The sequence below is a fragment of the Bos mutus genome, chromosome 4, assembly GCF_027580195.1.
Source record: "Bos mutus isolate GX-2022 chromosome 4, NWIPB_WYAK_1.1, whole genome shotgun sequence".
Classification (NCBI taxonomy): Eukaryota; Metazoa; Chordata; class Mammalia; order Artiodactyla; family Bovidae; genus Bos; species Bos mutus.
The window spans coordinates 38,060,324-38,075,487 of NC_091620.1; the positions used below are offsets into that span (position 1 = coordinate 38,060,324).

Below are 15,164 nucleotides of genomic sequence, written 5' to 3' on the forward strand. Positions count from 1 at the left end.
TGGATGCAAGCAACAGGCACGACCGACGTGCCATTACTGCGCTTCTCCAGCGACAGCAGTAGGCGGCACAGGAATCTTCTTTCTTTAACCCTTCTCCACACACACTCCCACCCTCACCGGAAGTGAAGCTGTCTCTCTACGTTACGCCACTTCCGGCCCGGAGCCAGCCTCTTGGCGGAAGCGAGCACGTCCGTGCGCGGTAACTTTGTTCCCGCCTCCTTTGCCCCTGACACCACTCACCTTCGGCTTTCTCGAGCGCGACGTACGTGCGCGCTCCCGGCCTTGCGTCAGGGCCGAGGGGAAAGGCCGAAAGAGCGAGGCTAGAAGGAGGGGTTGCGGAGGTTAGGGCCCAACCAGCAAGTCCCGTCGTCCTCCCTCCTCCTGACGAAGAGCGGAGAGGGAAGGGGAGGAGCGAGCCGGGCCGGCCGCGCACTCCAGGAGCCTCCTCGTGGAGGGGGGGAGCGGAGGAAAAGGGCAGCACCGCCACCTCTGCTCGCGGCGGCGGAGGAAGAAGAAAGTCAGGGCCCCTACCCACCGGCACAGACTCAGAAACGCCCCCCCCCGCCCCCATCTCCCCGGAAACAGCCCCCCGCCCAACCCCGCACACTCGCTGCCCCAACCGTGAGCCGCAGCCGGGTCGCCCCCGCCTCGCCCCGCCCCGCCCCGCCGCCCGTCCCTGCGGGCAGCAGAGTGCGCGAGGCCTTAGGCCGGGAGTTGTTGTCAGGCCCAGGCCACTTCCGAGGCGCCCGCCGTGTGTCGCCGCCACTACAGGAGGACGACGTCGACGCTGAGAAGGAGGAGGAGGCGGCGGAGGCGTGTTGTTGTCTCGCCCACTCCCCTCCCCTGAACTCGCACCCAACGTCAGGGCGCGATGAAGTGAAGCGGCGACGAAGGTGGTACTTCCGCGTTGCGCTGCCGGAGCCGAGAGCGCAGCCGAGGCCGCTCCCCCACCCCTGGGGGGCACTTGGAGGACTCCGGACTCCCCCGCAGGTCAGCGCCCGGCGCATCTGGTGTTTTTGCGGCTGAAGCTAGGACGACGAGAGCGATCGGGAGCTCTTCCGCCCGGATTCCTGCTGCCCTCGGGCCCGGAGGCCGCTACGTACCCCACTGTGACCTGGAACCCAGGGACCCAAGTCCCGATCCGGATTATCGTGGCGCTTCTCCCGGACGGCCCTGGTGCTCGGTGTCCCTCCGCCGCCGCCGCTGCAGCCGTTCCCGTTTCCGGCGGGGGAGATGGCCAGGATCTGACCCGGAGGAGGCCGCACCCGCGCCGCGCTCTGCGGCGGGCTCTAGGCGATGCCGAGCAGCTCGGACACGGCGCTGGGGGGAGGCGGGGGCTTGAGCTGGGCGGAGAAGAAGTTGGAGGAACGCCGCAAACGGAGGCGATTCCTGTCCCCTCAGCAGCCGCCGCTGCTGTTGCCGCTCCTGCAGCCGCAGCTCCTGCAACCGCCGCCGCCCCCGCCGCCTCTGCTCTTCCTGGCTGCTCCCGGCACGGCCGCCGCCGCAGCCGCCGCCGCCGCGGCCTCCTCCTCTTGCTTCAGCCCGGGTCCCCCTCTGGAGGTCAAGCGGCTGGCGAGAGGCAAGAGGCGCGCAGGAGGGCGGCAGAAGCGGCGCCGCGGGCCCCGCGCCGGGCAGGAGGCGGAGAAGCGTCGGGTCTTCTCGCTGCCCCAGCCGCAGCAGGACGGCGGTGGCGGTGCTAGTAGCGGCGGGGGTGTGACCCCGCTGGTGGAGTACGAGGATGTAAGCTCCCAGTCCGAGCAGGGGCTGCTGCTGGGGGGGGCCAGCGCGGCAACGGCGGCGACGGCTGCCGGGGGAACGGGGGGCAGCGGCGGGAGTCCGGCCTCCTCCTCCGGCACCCAGCGTCGCGGGGAAGGGTCGGAGCGCAGGCCCCGCCGGGACCGCCGCAGCAGCAGCGGCCGCAGCAAGGATCGCCACCGCGAGCACCGGCGGCGGGACGGGCAGCGCGGTGGCGGCGAGGCCTCCAAGTCCCGCAGCCGCCACGGCCACGGCGGCGAGGAGCGGGCCGAGGCCGGCAAGAGCGGTAGCAGCAGCAGCAGCGGCGGCCGGCGGAAAAGCGCCTCGGCCACGTCCAGCAGCAGCAGCAGCCGCAAGGACCGAGACCCGAAGGCCCATCGAAGCCGGACTAAATCGTCCAAAGAACCGCCTTCGGCCTATAAGGAGCCGCCCAAGGCCTACCGGGAGGACAAGACCGAGCCCAAGGCCTACAGGCGGCGGCAGCGGTCCCTGAGTCCGCTGGGAGGCCGGGACGACAGCCCGGTGTCTCACCGGGCCTCGCAGAGCCTGCGGAACCGCAAGTCTCCCAGTCCGGCGGGAGGTGGCAGCAGCCCCTACTCGCGGCGGCTGGCCCGCTCCCCGAGCCCCTACAGCCGCCGCCGCTCCCCCAGCTACAGCCGCCACAGCTCCTACGAGCGCGGCGGCGACGTGTCCCCTAGCCCCTACAGCAGCAGCAGCTGGCGCCGCTCCCGGAGCCCCTACAGCCCCGTAATCAGGTGAGTTCCGCGTCCCGAGCGTCCGTCATGGGCTGGGCCGGCCGGAGCCTGGAGGCTGGGCTGGAGGTGATGAGACTCCGCAAAATTCGGGTCCGCGGGCGGGGCGAAAAACCCCACCTCGATCGGGGCTTCCGGTGGGGAGGGGCGCTTTCGCGCGCCCGGGACCCCTGGTGGGGGGATTTGGAGGGGACAAAGCGACAGGTCCAGCAGACTCTCTCCTCGCTCTGGAAAGGAAGGGTGGGGAAGAGTTCAAAGTTTTAAACTTGTTGCATTAATATATTAACAGATTTCTCTAAACTGCTCTTAGGTTTTTCCAGCCCAATTGCTTTGGGTAAACTGAAAGGTGGTTGGATTTGTCATAATTTGAAAGCTCTCAGAAGAGGTTTCATTGCTGGAGACGTAGGACTGGGTCACGGCTTAGGGAGTAAATATTGTAAAGGAGAGTCGGCACCAGGTGCTGATGTCAAAGTTAGGTGTGGATTGCATATGTTGCATATGAGGAGTACAGCGATGGGAGAAGCAGCCTTTCTGTAAAGATCGTTGTTTCAGTATGTGAAACAGCTGAAGTGAAAGCTCATGGTTATAAATTCGAAGATACTTATTTTATATTCTTGTGTGGAATAGTTTTTTCACCTGACCTTCCAGTCCTGGTTTTAGAAAAAAATGGCGAGATTGTGGTTTCATTGTTTGTGTGACACTCAGTTGCTGATAACGTCATTTAAATACAGTGTAGTTGCTGTGGTCCAGTATAGCGACCGAGTGAATGACTTAGTACTGAACGTTTCTTACACTATTACGCTATCTGCTATTTAAATTATTTACGTTACAGTTAACTGGACCTTTAAGTATCAGGATTTTTGTTTAAGTATCTTTGAAAAGTATAATTTGATCTAGTGAAATTGAAGTAATTTTTTTATGCAGCTGTTATGCCTTACCTGTTATATAATACTATTCTCCAAAAAAAGTGTGTGCCTTGATATAAATTTATATCTGTTAAGCAAAATAAATTGGAAGTAACTTTTGAGGATATTTCATGTTCTTAAATACCCTTTAGATGTGTAGGAATTCTAGGCTTTATAGTTTAGGGTATCGGAAAATGTCGGTTTTTTTTTTTTTTCTATTGGTCTTTTCAGTAATGCCAAGCAGCTGCTGAGCGTGGTTATGTTGACTACAATATGTGTACCTGTAAAATTAGATCTTCTTGAAGCGTCAGCCTAGTGTTTGTAAAGATGTGATTCCAGTAGAGATGTGTTTGCCTTTAAACCAAAACAGCTGTATAAATCTCTTCATTCTTGCAGGGTTGCGGCACACTTATAGTGCTAGTTGATGTGTTAAGCAGAGAATATCAAGATTGAACACTCAATTTCACCATATCTAGCTTCTATATCTTGTAAGAGTTTATATTTTACTTTAAATGAAATATGTTAGGTTTGCCAAAATGTTTATATTTTTTGCAGGTAAATTTGTTTTTGACTGATTAGGTCTAAGTTTCAGTGCTTTAGATAGATATTAAGTGTATGATGCAGGTTTAAGAATGAATTTTGTGTTTATCAGACTTTTTAGTTGCTAGGTACTTCAGTAAGGTTCTTTATTATCTAATAGTGCTGTGTATTTTGTATTTATTACAGAGCAGCGTTATGTGTGGTTAGGGGTGTTATTTTATATTTAGCAAGTATTTATTGAGCATGTATTATATGCCAGATAACTGTTTTAGGGACTGAAATATAGCAGTGAAGAAAGACAAGGTCCTTCCCCTTATGAGCCTGGCATTCTAGAGGATCATTCATACAGAATCTTTGCATGGTGTCTGTACTGATCACCCATGTTTATAAATGGTTGGATTTGGAAGAAGCTTTAGAATATATTGGCCAACATTCCTGACAGCCAGCCTTTTGACTGTGTGCATGTATACATCTAGAGGTGGGAAGATGTTATATTACTTTGCGATAGCCTGGAGCTTCTACTCCTGGTTTGCCCAGTTTCTTAGCAAGTCCCTGGGAGATTCCATTTCCTAAACTTTAACAGGGAAATACTTGTTTTTTTGGGTTATTTCAAGGATTAAATGAAAAATTTGTGTTTTGTGTATGTGTATTTAAAATTGGTAAATTTTACTGTATTTAAATTACATCTCAATAAAACTGATATTTTTAAATGGAAAAAATTTGTAAAGTATAGAAATATTATAGACTATTACAGAAATATAACATTGTAGAATATTTATAGAATAGCTTGAATTGCTGGAATTTTTCATATTGAAACCAGAAATCTGCCTCCACAAAACTTCTGCTCACTGCTTTGAGTTTAGCTTTTTGGAATGGTTCAGAGCAAACATGTATGCTGCCTCTTCAAAATATAGACATTTGTGTTTTCTGAGTCTTTTTTTTTCTGGGTCAAAAACCTAATTTTTCATACAGTTTTTAGATTTCACGTTGTATTATGCCTAGTTTGTCAAATGTCCTACTTGAAAATAGGACTCAATATATAGTTAAAATAGTTAATTGAAAAGCTTGATTTTTAAATATAGCAAATGTGTTATTACTGTTTTGGAACAACTAATTGATCTCTCTTGTCCACGTTAATGCAGAAAGTTTTAAGTAATTATGGTAGATGGCCCACATTGTTTAATGAATAGACTGTTGGATTGTGAGCTCCATGAAGGCAATTAGCCCGTCTTGCCTACCGTTGTGTTCCTAGTGCTCAGCGTAATATCTGGCACCAGTAGACTTATTAATTGTTGAATGGGGACAGGAAGGGATGATGGAGTTTACTGAGCATATGAAATGCTGTGGGCCTGGGTACTTAAGAGAGTTTAATAGCAACTGTGTATTTTGCTATAGGAAATAGCAGAGTGATATTTTGTAGCACTCTTGGAGCTTATGTATTAATGAATTCTCAGTGTAGATATTTTAAGGAAATGCATGCGCCTTTAAAATGATATGGAAACCATGGAATGAAAGTTTTTCTCTGTATTCCTAGAATAAATCCTCTATTCCATTGACTTCTACTTTATGACTTCTACTTCCATCGACAACCTGCTCTTTGCCTCCGTCTGAATCTTTAGCCCCCTGCTGCTCATGCTTTTCATAAAGTCCTTTCTTTTTCTCCTTTATAACCAGGTTACCATATTTTCTTTGCTAGTTGACTCTTGGGGTGTGAGAAGTCACATAATTCTGCTGATTGGCCTTACAATAAATGTGCAAGTGAACTGAAGAGAGGGGCTGTGTAGAATGAGAGAGTGGTACTGATATTTAGGTTTTACTGAGTGCCAGGCATTGACAGATATTTAACATACATTTACCTCCAAAACCCATGCTGTGGTTGGAACATTCTTGTTGATAGACTGGGAAATGGAACCTCTAAAAAGTTAAGTGATTTGTTCCAAGGTCAGCTTGGATTCAAATGCTGAGCTGATCCTTAAGTATAAACTCTTGACAGTTTATACGGGGCTCAGGGGAGCTGACCATCTACCTCACTTGGTGATCTGTTTTGCTAAAATTTACCCTGTTTGGTTACTTGTGTGTTAATTTCTGTTTTCTGACCATCTCCGCAGCATTTTGAGGATTTAAAAAAAAATTTCAAAAAAACCCAGATTCTTCTAAAGGTCCTTTCAGGTCATTTTGTCTTTTAAATTGTAGGTTTTATGAATAGGAGGCTAAAAACATTTCTTGGAGGCACTAGTAATACTTAGTTATTGACGGTTGTTTTGCAATGGCATGTCTTGGTCTGAAGTCACTCAAGTCAGACCAGTTTGAATCAGTACAATAAATTGCTATATGTAATTGATACCTTTTCTGAACCTGTGGAAGTTCTCTTCCACCAAGCAGCAGCAGAAGCCCCGATTGTGGAATAATGAGACCCTGAGGATCTAAAGACAGGCATACATTTAAATGAATTTACTGGTATTCACTTGCATATGTTGTAGGGTACCTCTGTTGTGGATTATTTAGTGTTTTGTCCTAAAAACTAGTGCTCAAAAATAAATGAAGACATTCCAGAATTTTTAAAACACTATTACTCATAAAATACTGATTTGATATGTACTTATTAGAAATGTCATGAATATCCATAGATGAATTGAGTTCTTAAAATGCTTTTCAAAAGTGTTAAAAAGATAGGCTAGTTGAATAAATACAGAAACACTCAGAAGGGATGGAAATTTAGGTGAACTGTCTTAAATCTCTAAACCTGTAATCACTCCTTTCATTCCCAAGATGGCCTTGTGTTTTGCTACTTCTCTGGCCAGACCTTACCTGACATTTCTGTCTACTCATTCTGTATCACATTTTTGTTTTAACACTGATATTATTGCCTTAGTTCAGGCCTTCATTTGTGATCAGACTTCCTTTTATTCTTTTCTTCCCTGTTCATCCATTCTTTTCTTCCCAGTTCATTCTTTATCCAGGAGAGTTTTCTGAAAATTTTGGTTAGGTTGTGTCACTTCCATTAATTTAAGTCCACATTTTCTAGTGCATTGTCAGTTAAGGCCTTTTATTATCTAGCCCTGTTCTATCAGAGTTCTACTTTTAGAGGCATTTCTATTTCTCTACATTTTTACTTTTGCTGTTCCTTTAGCTTGAAATCCCTTTCTCTTCTCTGCCTCCACTTCTGCAGCTCAAAATCCAGCTCAAATTCCACCATCCTGAGACCTTTCTCCATTCATCCAGAAAAAGTTAATTCCTTTTTTTAATATCCTTATAGCACTTTGCTGTAGCTTTAATGTAGAGCTCTTAAAAATTTAATTGTTTGTCTGACTACATTTCCCTACTAGATTGCAAGCTCTTAGAAGACAAATTCCAAAGTGTATTTATTAGTGGTTGAATTAATTTAAATATTTTTCTCCACAGATTAATGCAAATCAACTTTTGCACAGATGCCATTTGTATCTCTAAACTTACCTACTGTTTTGGTTCACATATACTCCAGGATGGGGGAAGTAATTGTTTTGATTTTCAAGTGAAGAATATAAGAACCTCCCTCTTTTAGCTTCTACTTTATTGGAATGAGTCAAGGATACTGGGAGTCACTTTTAATGTGAATAGAATGAATTCAGGGACTTCCCTGGCAGTTCAGTGTATAGGATTCTGTGCTTGGGGCCAGTGTTCAGATCCCTGGTTGGGGAACTAAGATTTTACATGCCAGGGTGTATGTGGGCCCTCCCCTAACCATCGCCCCCCCCACCCCCCCCGCCCGACCCCGACAAAAGAATAAGTTCAGACTTAGTGTTTATATTTGCACTCTGTTGTGTGATCCAATAATGATCTGTTTTTCTTGGTGAACATTTTCTAAATAGACTTGATGTCAAATTTTCATTACCTAACTCTGAAAAATTAATAGCTATTTCTGAAAAACAGTTGAAAATTAATGTTGCTAAATATTAATATTTAAGGTCATTTACATTTTTTATTCTGTATGCTTTCTATGAATATCACTTAAGTTTTTGCTGTGATTTTTGTTTTTGGTTGACTTTGTTTCATATGTAGATATTTGTAAACTTTAAACTGGATGTTGGAAGCAAAAGTATTTGCTAGAAAAATCAGCTCTTGTTTAGTTGCTCAGTCATGTCCATTTCTTTGCTACCTCCCATGGACTGCAGCACACCATGCTTACCTGTCCTTCACCATGTACTGGAGTTTGCTCAAACTCATATCCATTGAATCTGTGATGTCATCCAGCCATCTCATCCTCTGTCGTTCCCGTCTCCACCTGCCTTCAATCTTTCCCAGCAACAGGGTCTTTTCCAATGCGTTGGCTCTTCACATCAGGTGGTCAAGTATTGGAGCTTCAGCATCAGTCCTTCCAATGAATATTCAGGACTGATTTCCTTTAGGATTGACTGGTTTGATCTCCTTGCAGTCCAAAGGACTCTCAATAGTCTTCTCCAGCATCACAGTTCAAAGGCATCAGTTCTTCAGCATTCAGTCTTTTTTATTGTCCATCTCTCACATCTGTACATGATTACTGGACAAACCATAGCTTTGACTAGATGGACCTTTGTTGGCAAAGTAATGTCTCTGCTTTTTAATATGCTGTCTAGGTTTGTCACTATTCTTCTTTTAAGGAGCAAGTGTCTTAATTTCATGGCTGCAGTCACTGTCCATAGTGATTTTGGAGCCCAAGAAAATAAAGTCTGTCACTGTTTCCATTGTTTCCCCTATCTGTTTGCCACGAAGTGATGGGACCAGATGCCATGATCTTCATTTTTTGAATGTTGAGTTTTAAGCCAGCTTTATCACTCTCTTCTTTCACCTTCATCCAGAAGCTCTTTAATATAACCTCTTCTGGAAAAGGTCAGTTTTCATTCCAGTCCGAAAGAAGGCAGTGCCAAAGAATGTTCAAACTAGTGCACAGTTGCACTCATGTCACACGCTAGCAAAGTATTGCTCAAAATCCTTCAAGGTAGGCTTCAACAGTATATGAACTGAGCAAGAACTTCCAGATGTAGAAGCTGGATTTAGAAAAGGCAGAGGAATCAGAAATCAAATTGCCAACATCTGTTGGATCATAGAAAAAGCTAGAAAAATCAGAGGTATTATTCACAGTGATTTTTGTTCCATGAATTTCCACACATGCAAATTATGGAATCTAGTGTTCTTAATGTATTTGGAAAATAAATGTAAGTTAGAGGATCAAAGTCTAGGCTAAAAATTGGAATTTACATAAATGGAAATGAAAAAGGTAGTGAGAGGAACTGAAAACTGAAAGTAGTTAACGGGCCACATGCCTCCCCTTTTCTGTTTCTGCATTTTCATTGCATAGGGAAACTTTCACTGAGGTATTTTATTTGACACTTCAAACTTTGTCCACCTTTTAATTAATTATTTCACTTCTCTTGGAGTCATTTCTTTTTCTGATATTGCTCTTCATTATTTTTTATATATCCTCAAAGAATAATAGAGGCTTATGTAGACATTTTGGTAGTACAGAGAAGTATAAGAGATTAAAAGTCCCTTTGAATCCACTTACCTGAGATCACCCTATGACATTTTGATGAACATGCTACTAGACTTCTGTGCATATATTTGCAAGGACATAAGATTTTACATAACATACTATAATTCTATTTTGTAACCTGTACTCCATATGTATTTTTTATATTGACTTCTAGTATTGTTATATGAATATATTGTAACTTGTTTGTCCAAGTCCATTTTGCTAGATTCTTAGTTTTTTGTTTTTTTCCCTATGATCATGGATGCATCACAAAATTTTTGTGTACATTTGTTCATAATCTCTCCTAGATTGGATTTCCTAGGAATAAAATTGCTGGGGTCAATTTATAGGCTTATAAGCTTGATACACTATCATATTGACCTTTAGAAGACTTATCAATTTATATTTCCCAATGATGTGAGAGTGCCTGTTTCTTTGGTATCACCATCACTTGGAATTGTCAGATGTCCCACTATTTTTTTTTTTTTTTTTGTGTTTCTTTAATATCTAGTAAGGATGCCTTTATTTTCATTCATATATTGAATGTTCTAATTTCTTGATTCATTATTTTGTTGTTCTTCTAATTTATAAGAGCTCTTTGTATTAGATTCTAAGTGTTTTTTATGGTACTAATATTTTTGTGAGTCTTTTAACCTTCTTTATATAGCTTTTAGTTTTAACAAGTTTTGGATTTGTGTGTGCATACATGTTTTAAGTGGCATTAGTTTCTCTCAAACATCCAGTGGGAAAACCTTAATAATACTTAACTCCTCTCCTTCCCGAGTTCTGATGAATTGCTTGTTCTAATTGGTTCTTCTGTAATGGTCTTTGTGTCGTGTGCTCAGTCACCTCAGTTGTGTCTACCTCTTTGACCCTATGGGCTGTCCCCTGCCAGTCTCCTCTGTCCATGGGATTCTCTAGGCAACAATACTGGAGTGGGTTGCTATGTCCTTCTCCAGGGGATCTTACCGACCTGGGGATTGAACCTGAATCTGCCCGTGTCTCCTGCATTGCAGATGAATTCTTTACCCATTGAGCTACCTGGGAAGCCACTTGAGAAGTAATGATCTTTAGTGTGCTCTTACTTAGTTTGGAACTCTTTAGCTCATGTCCCTATTGTTGATTCTGCTTGCTTTTGGGCTTTACATTTTTGAGTCCCTCCTGTTTTCTGCATTCAAATTAATCTTAAAATGCTACTTTGAATCTGTCATTTATCTGTAAAACATGTTTACAGAGTCAAATCCTTGAATTGGGTATTTAAGATTCTCCATTGTAGACAGATCCAAAATAGCCTTATTTCTCACTGTATATGCTGATGACAATACAAACTGGACTCCTTACTATTTTAAAAATATGGAGTTGTAAGCTCCTATACCTTGGTTTATGTCATAACTTTCATTGGCCAGTCCTGCTTGTCCATTCTTTCAACCACAGTTTGGGTGTCATCTTCTCTATGAAGCCTTCGTTAATCTCATCCCAAAGTGCTTTGTCTTAATGCTTTTTTCTCTGAGATCACTTTTATGTGTACAACCAGGCTTACATTAAATAGAATTCTCCCACCTAACCCCAGGTATATTGGACATGTTTTATTTATTCATTTTTTAAAATTCAGTTTTATTGAAGTATAACTTTACATGTAGTATAATTCACCAGTTTTAAGTGTATAGTTAAATGGATTTTGGCAAATATATATATATACACACACCTGTGTAACAGTCATCACAATCATGATAACTGGAACATTCCTGTTGCCTCAGAAAATTCCCTATGCCTCTTTGCGGTCCATTGTCTGCTTCTACCTGTGGTCCTTGGCAACCACTAATTTACTTTCTGTCACATCAGTTTTACCTTTCTTGATGTCATATAAATGGAATTATATGGTATGTAATTTTTGATGTCTGTCTTTTACTTAGCATGCTTTTGAGATTCACTGATGTTATTGTATATTCTAGTGGTCTGTTCCTTTTTATTGCTGAGTAATATTCCACTTACGAATATACCACAGTTTGCTTATCCTGCTACCCAGTTGATAAACCATTGAATTGTTTCCAGTTTGGGGCTGTTGTGAACAAAGCTGCTGTGAACATTTGAATATACTTTTTTTTTTTTGATGAACAAATTAGGGGTGGGATTGTTGTGTTGTATGGTTAAATGAATGTTTGACTTTATAAGAAAATGCCAGTCTGTTTTCCAGAATGGCTGTACCATTTTGCATTCTAGTTGGCCATGTTTGAGCATTCCAGGTACTTTGCATTCTTACTGAGACTTCAGCTTTTGTCTTTGATTTTAGCTGTTCTAGTTGATACATAGTGGTATATCATTGTGGTTTTATTTACAGTTTCCATAATGACTAGTAATGTTGAGCTTCTTTCTAGTTGCTCTTCCTGTCTTCTGTGAAGTATCTTAAAATGTTTTGTCCATATTCTTTGTGAATTGAATTGCTTATCTTATTGAGTTCTATGAGTTCTGTGCATATCCTGGGTACAAACTCTTTATCAGATAACGTATCTTGTAAAGATGAGCCAGTCTGTGGCTCACCTTTTCTTAACAGTAATTTCAAAGAGCAGAAGTTCTTAATTTTCATGGAATCCCACTTGACAGTTTTTTTCTTTTATGATTTCTGTTCTTTGTCTTCCTATCCTGCACTCAAACTGCCTAACTCATGTTCACAGGTTTTCTCCTCGAGTTTTTCTTTTTTAATTGAAATATAGTTGATTTACCGTGTTGTGTTAGTTTCTAGTGTATAGCAAAGTGATTCAGTTATTTATATATATATATATATATATAAATAAATCTTTTTCATTATAGATCATTATGAGATTGAATATATATACCCTTGGCTTTGTAATATATATTTTTAATTTGTCACAGTCTACTTTCATGTATAGTATAACATTACAGGAGCATATCTCCATTTTCTTCTTGTCTTTTGCACTGTTCTTGTCATGTTTTATTTCTACATGTGTATAACTTATGTTATAAGTAGACATGAAATGTAAAATGAGAAAAGATACTTAGCTACTTTATATATACCTTTCTTTTTAAAAAATTTCTCGTTTATTTTATCTTTGGCTGTGCTACGTCTTCATTGCTGTGTAGGTTTTTCTCTAGTTGAGATGAACAGGGGCTTCTCTCTAGTTGTGGTGTGTGGGCTTCTCATTGCAGTGGCCTCTCTTCTTGTGGCTCCCAGGCTCTAGAGCATAGGCTCAGTAGTTGTAGCACATGGGCTTATTAGCTGCTCTGTGGCATGTGGGATCCTCCCAGATTAGAGATTGGACCTGTGTTCAATGCATTCTCATGCCTTGGCAGGCAGAGTCTTTACCACTGAGCCACCAGAGAAGCCCTTATATAGACCTTTTCAAACATTTCTCTTTCCTTTGTATAGACCCAAATTTTAATATGATATTTTTCTGTAGCCAGAGAGATGGTTTTGAACATTTCTTTTAATGTAGGTCTGCTGTTTTATCTGTTTGAAAAAGTCTCCATTGCAAAAGGTATTTTTGCTAGGTATAGAATTCCGTATATACTTTTCTCCCCCCAGGTACCTATTTCATTTCTAGCTCATGTAGTTTGATGAGAATTTTCATAATTGTTTTTACTTCAGCCACTGGATTTTAAGTTCCATGAACTTCTTTTTTAATCTTAGTGTCTCTTAAGCATTTGTCACCTGTGTGTATCTATAGGTGATAGATACTTGACAAATAATTTTAGATTGATTTGAATTATAAAATATCTAGCATTTCAGAATTGAATAAAATTTCATAGGGATTGCATTGAATCCAGAGATTAATTTGGGAGTATTCCTGTCTTTATCCATTGCTTGTATTGTTGGTGTTCAGTTGCTCAGTTGTGTCTGACTTTGAGACCCCATGGGCTGCAGCATGCCAGACTTGCCTGTCCTTCACCTTCTCACAGAGTTTGCTGAAACTCATCACCAAACTTGAGTTGATGATGCCATCCAACCATCTCATCCTCATTGAGACCTGATGCTGGGAAAAACTGAGGGCAGAAGGAGAAGGGGTTGACAAGAGGATGAAATTGCTTGTATATAAAACTGTTAATACATTTTGCTATTAACAGGGTCTAATATTGGCCTTGAAATAAATTCTTCATGACTAGAGCTAGACTTGGAGAAGGCAATGGCACCCCACTCCAGTACTTTTGCTTGGAAAATCCCATGGATGGAGGAGCCTGGTGGGCGGCAGTCCATGGGGTCGCTAGAGTCGGAGACGACTGAGCAACTTCACTTTCACTTTTCACTTTCCTGCATTGGAGAAGGAAATGGCAACCCACTCCAGTGTTCTTGCCTGGAGAATCCCAGGGATGGTGGAGCCTGGTGGGCTGCCGTCTATGGGGTCGCAAAGAGTCGGACACGACTGAAGCGACTTAGCAGCAGCAGCAGCAGCAGCAGCAGAGAGCTAGACTAATCAAAATTATGTGCCTTTGTGCAAGTCAAGTATCAAGCCTGTTGTATGCTGTTCTCCTGTCTTTCTTTTTTCTTTCTTCAAAAATATATTTGAAGACATGATTCAGTGAAACATGAAGACAGGGTTATGCTCAGTGGATGAGAACTTGTTTGCCTGAACAAATCAGCAAGTCAGCCATGTGTTTTCTACCTTTTTTTTTTTTTTTAAACTTTTAGTATTGTGTTAGGAACATAAGGAAAGAAGATATACTTTTAAAATATGAAGCATTTCAGTATTACTTATTTTTTCTAATTTTTCTAGTTTTAAAGTAATTGTACAGTTTATGCTGGTTTTAAATGGTGCAGTCAGTGGTCTTTAGTATATTCACAAAACAAATAATTCCTGCATAATAAAAACTGGAACAACCTAAGTACTCTGAGTAGGGGAGCAGTTAAATAATTTATGGCACAGATATGTGATTTGCAAATATTTTCTCCCTTTGTATCACTTTGCTGATGTCTATTTGTATCACTTTGCTGATGTCTGTTAAACACAAAAAGTTTTAAATTTTGATGAAGTCTAGTTAATTTTTCCTTTTGTTGCTTGTGCTTTGGTGTCATATCTAAGAAGGCATTTCCTAATTGAAAGTCACAAAATTTTCTCCTATATTTTCTTCAAAGGGTTTTTATACTTTCAGTTCTTATATGTTGGTCTTTGATCTAATTTGAGTTACTTTTCTGGAATCTCAGTTCCATTCCATTGATTTACATGTCCATCCTTGTGCCAGTACAGCACACTCTGGATTATTCTGCTACTGCTGCTAAGTCGCCTCAGTCATGTCCGACTCTGTGCAGCCCCATAGATGGCAGCCCACCAGGCTCCCCCGTCCCTGGGATTCTCCAGGCAAGAACACTGGAGTGGGTTGCCATTTCCTTCTCCAATGCAGGACAGTGAAAAGTGAAAGTGAAGTTGCTCAGTCGTGTCTGACTCTTAATGACCCCATGGACCGCAGCCCACCAGGCTCCTCCATCCATGGGATTTTCCAGGCAAGAGTACTGGAGCGGGGTGCTATTGCCTTCTCTGGATTATCCTAACTTTGCAGTAATTTTTGAAATCAGAAAGTATGATTGTGTTTTTTGGGGAGTGGGGGAGGGTGGTGGAGAGATCCTTTGCATTTCCACATGGATTTTAGAATCGATCAGCTTGTCAATCTGTACAAAAAAGAAAGTTAAGGATTTTCATAGGAATTGCATTGAATTTGAAGATTAGTTTGGGAATATTACCAATATTCTTAATAATGTTAAGTCAGCTAATAATG

At 42.5% G+C, this 15,164-nt stretch overlaps 1 protein-coding gene across 4 annotated transcripts in view; it reads left to right on the forward strand.

Annotated features, from left to right (window-relative positions):
* The first annotated feature begins 1,144 nt into the window (after window positions 1–1,144).
* CDK13 (cyclin dependent kinase 13) overlaps window positions 1,145–15,164 on the forward strand; it is a 122,510-nt gene continuing 108,490 nt past the window's right edge. For all 4 annotated transcript variants that reach the window (XM_070369341.1, XM_070369343.1, XM_070369342.1 and 1 more), the window contains exon 1: window positions 1,145–2,510. In XM_070369341.1, the coding sequence (XP_070225442.1) occupies window positions 1,297–2,510 (1,214 nt within the window). In that variant the 5' untranslated portion in view covers window positions 1,145–1,296. The remainder of the gene's footprint in view (window positions 2,511–15,164) is intronic.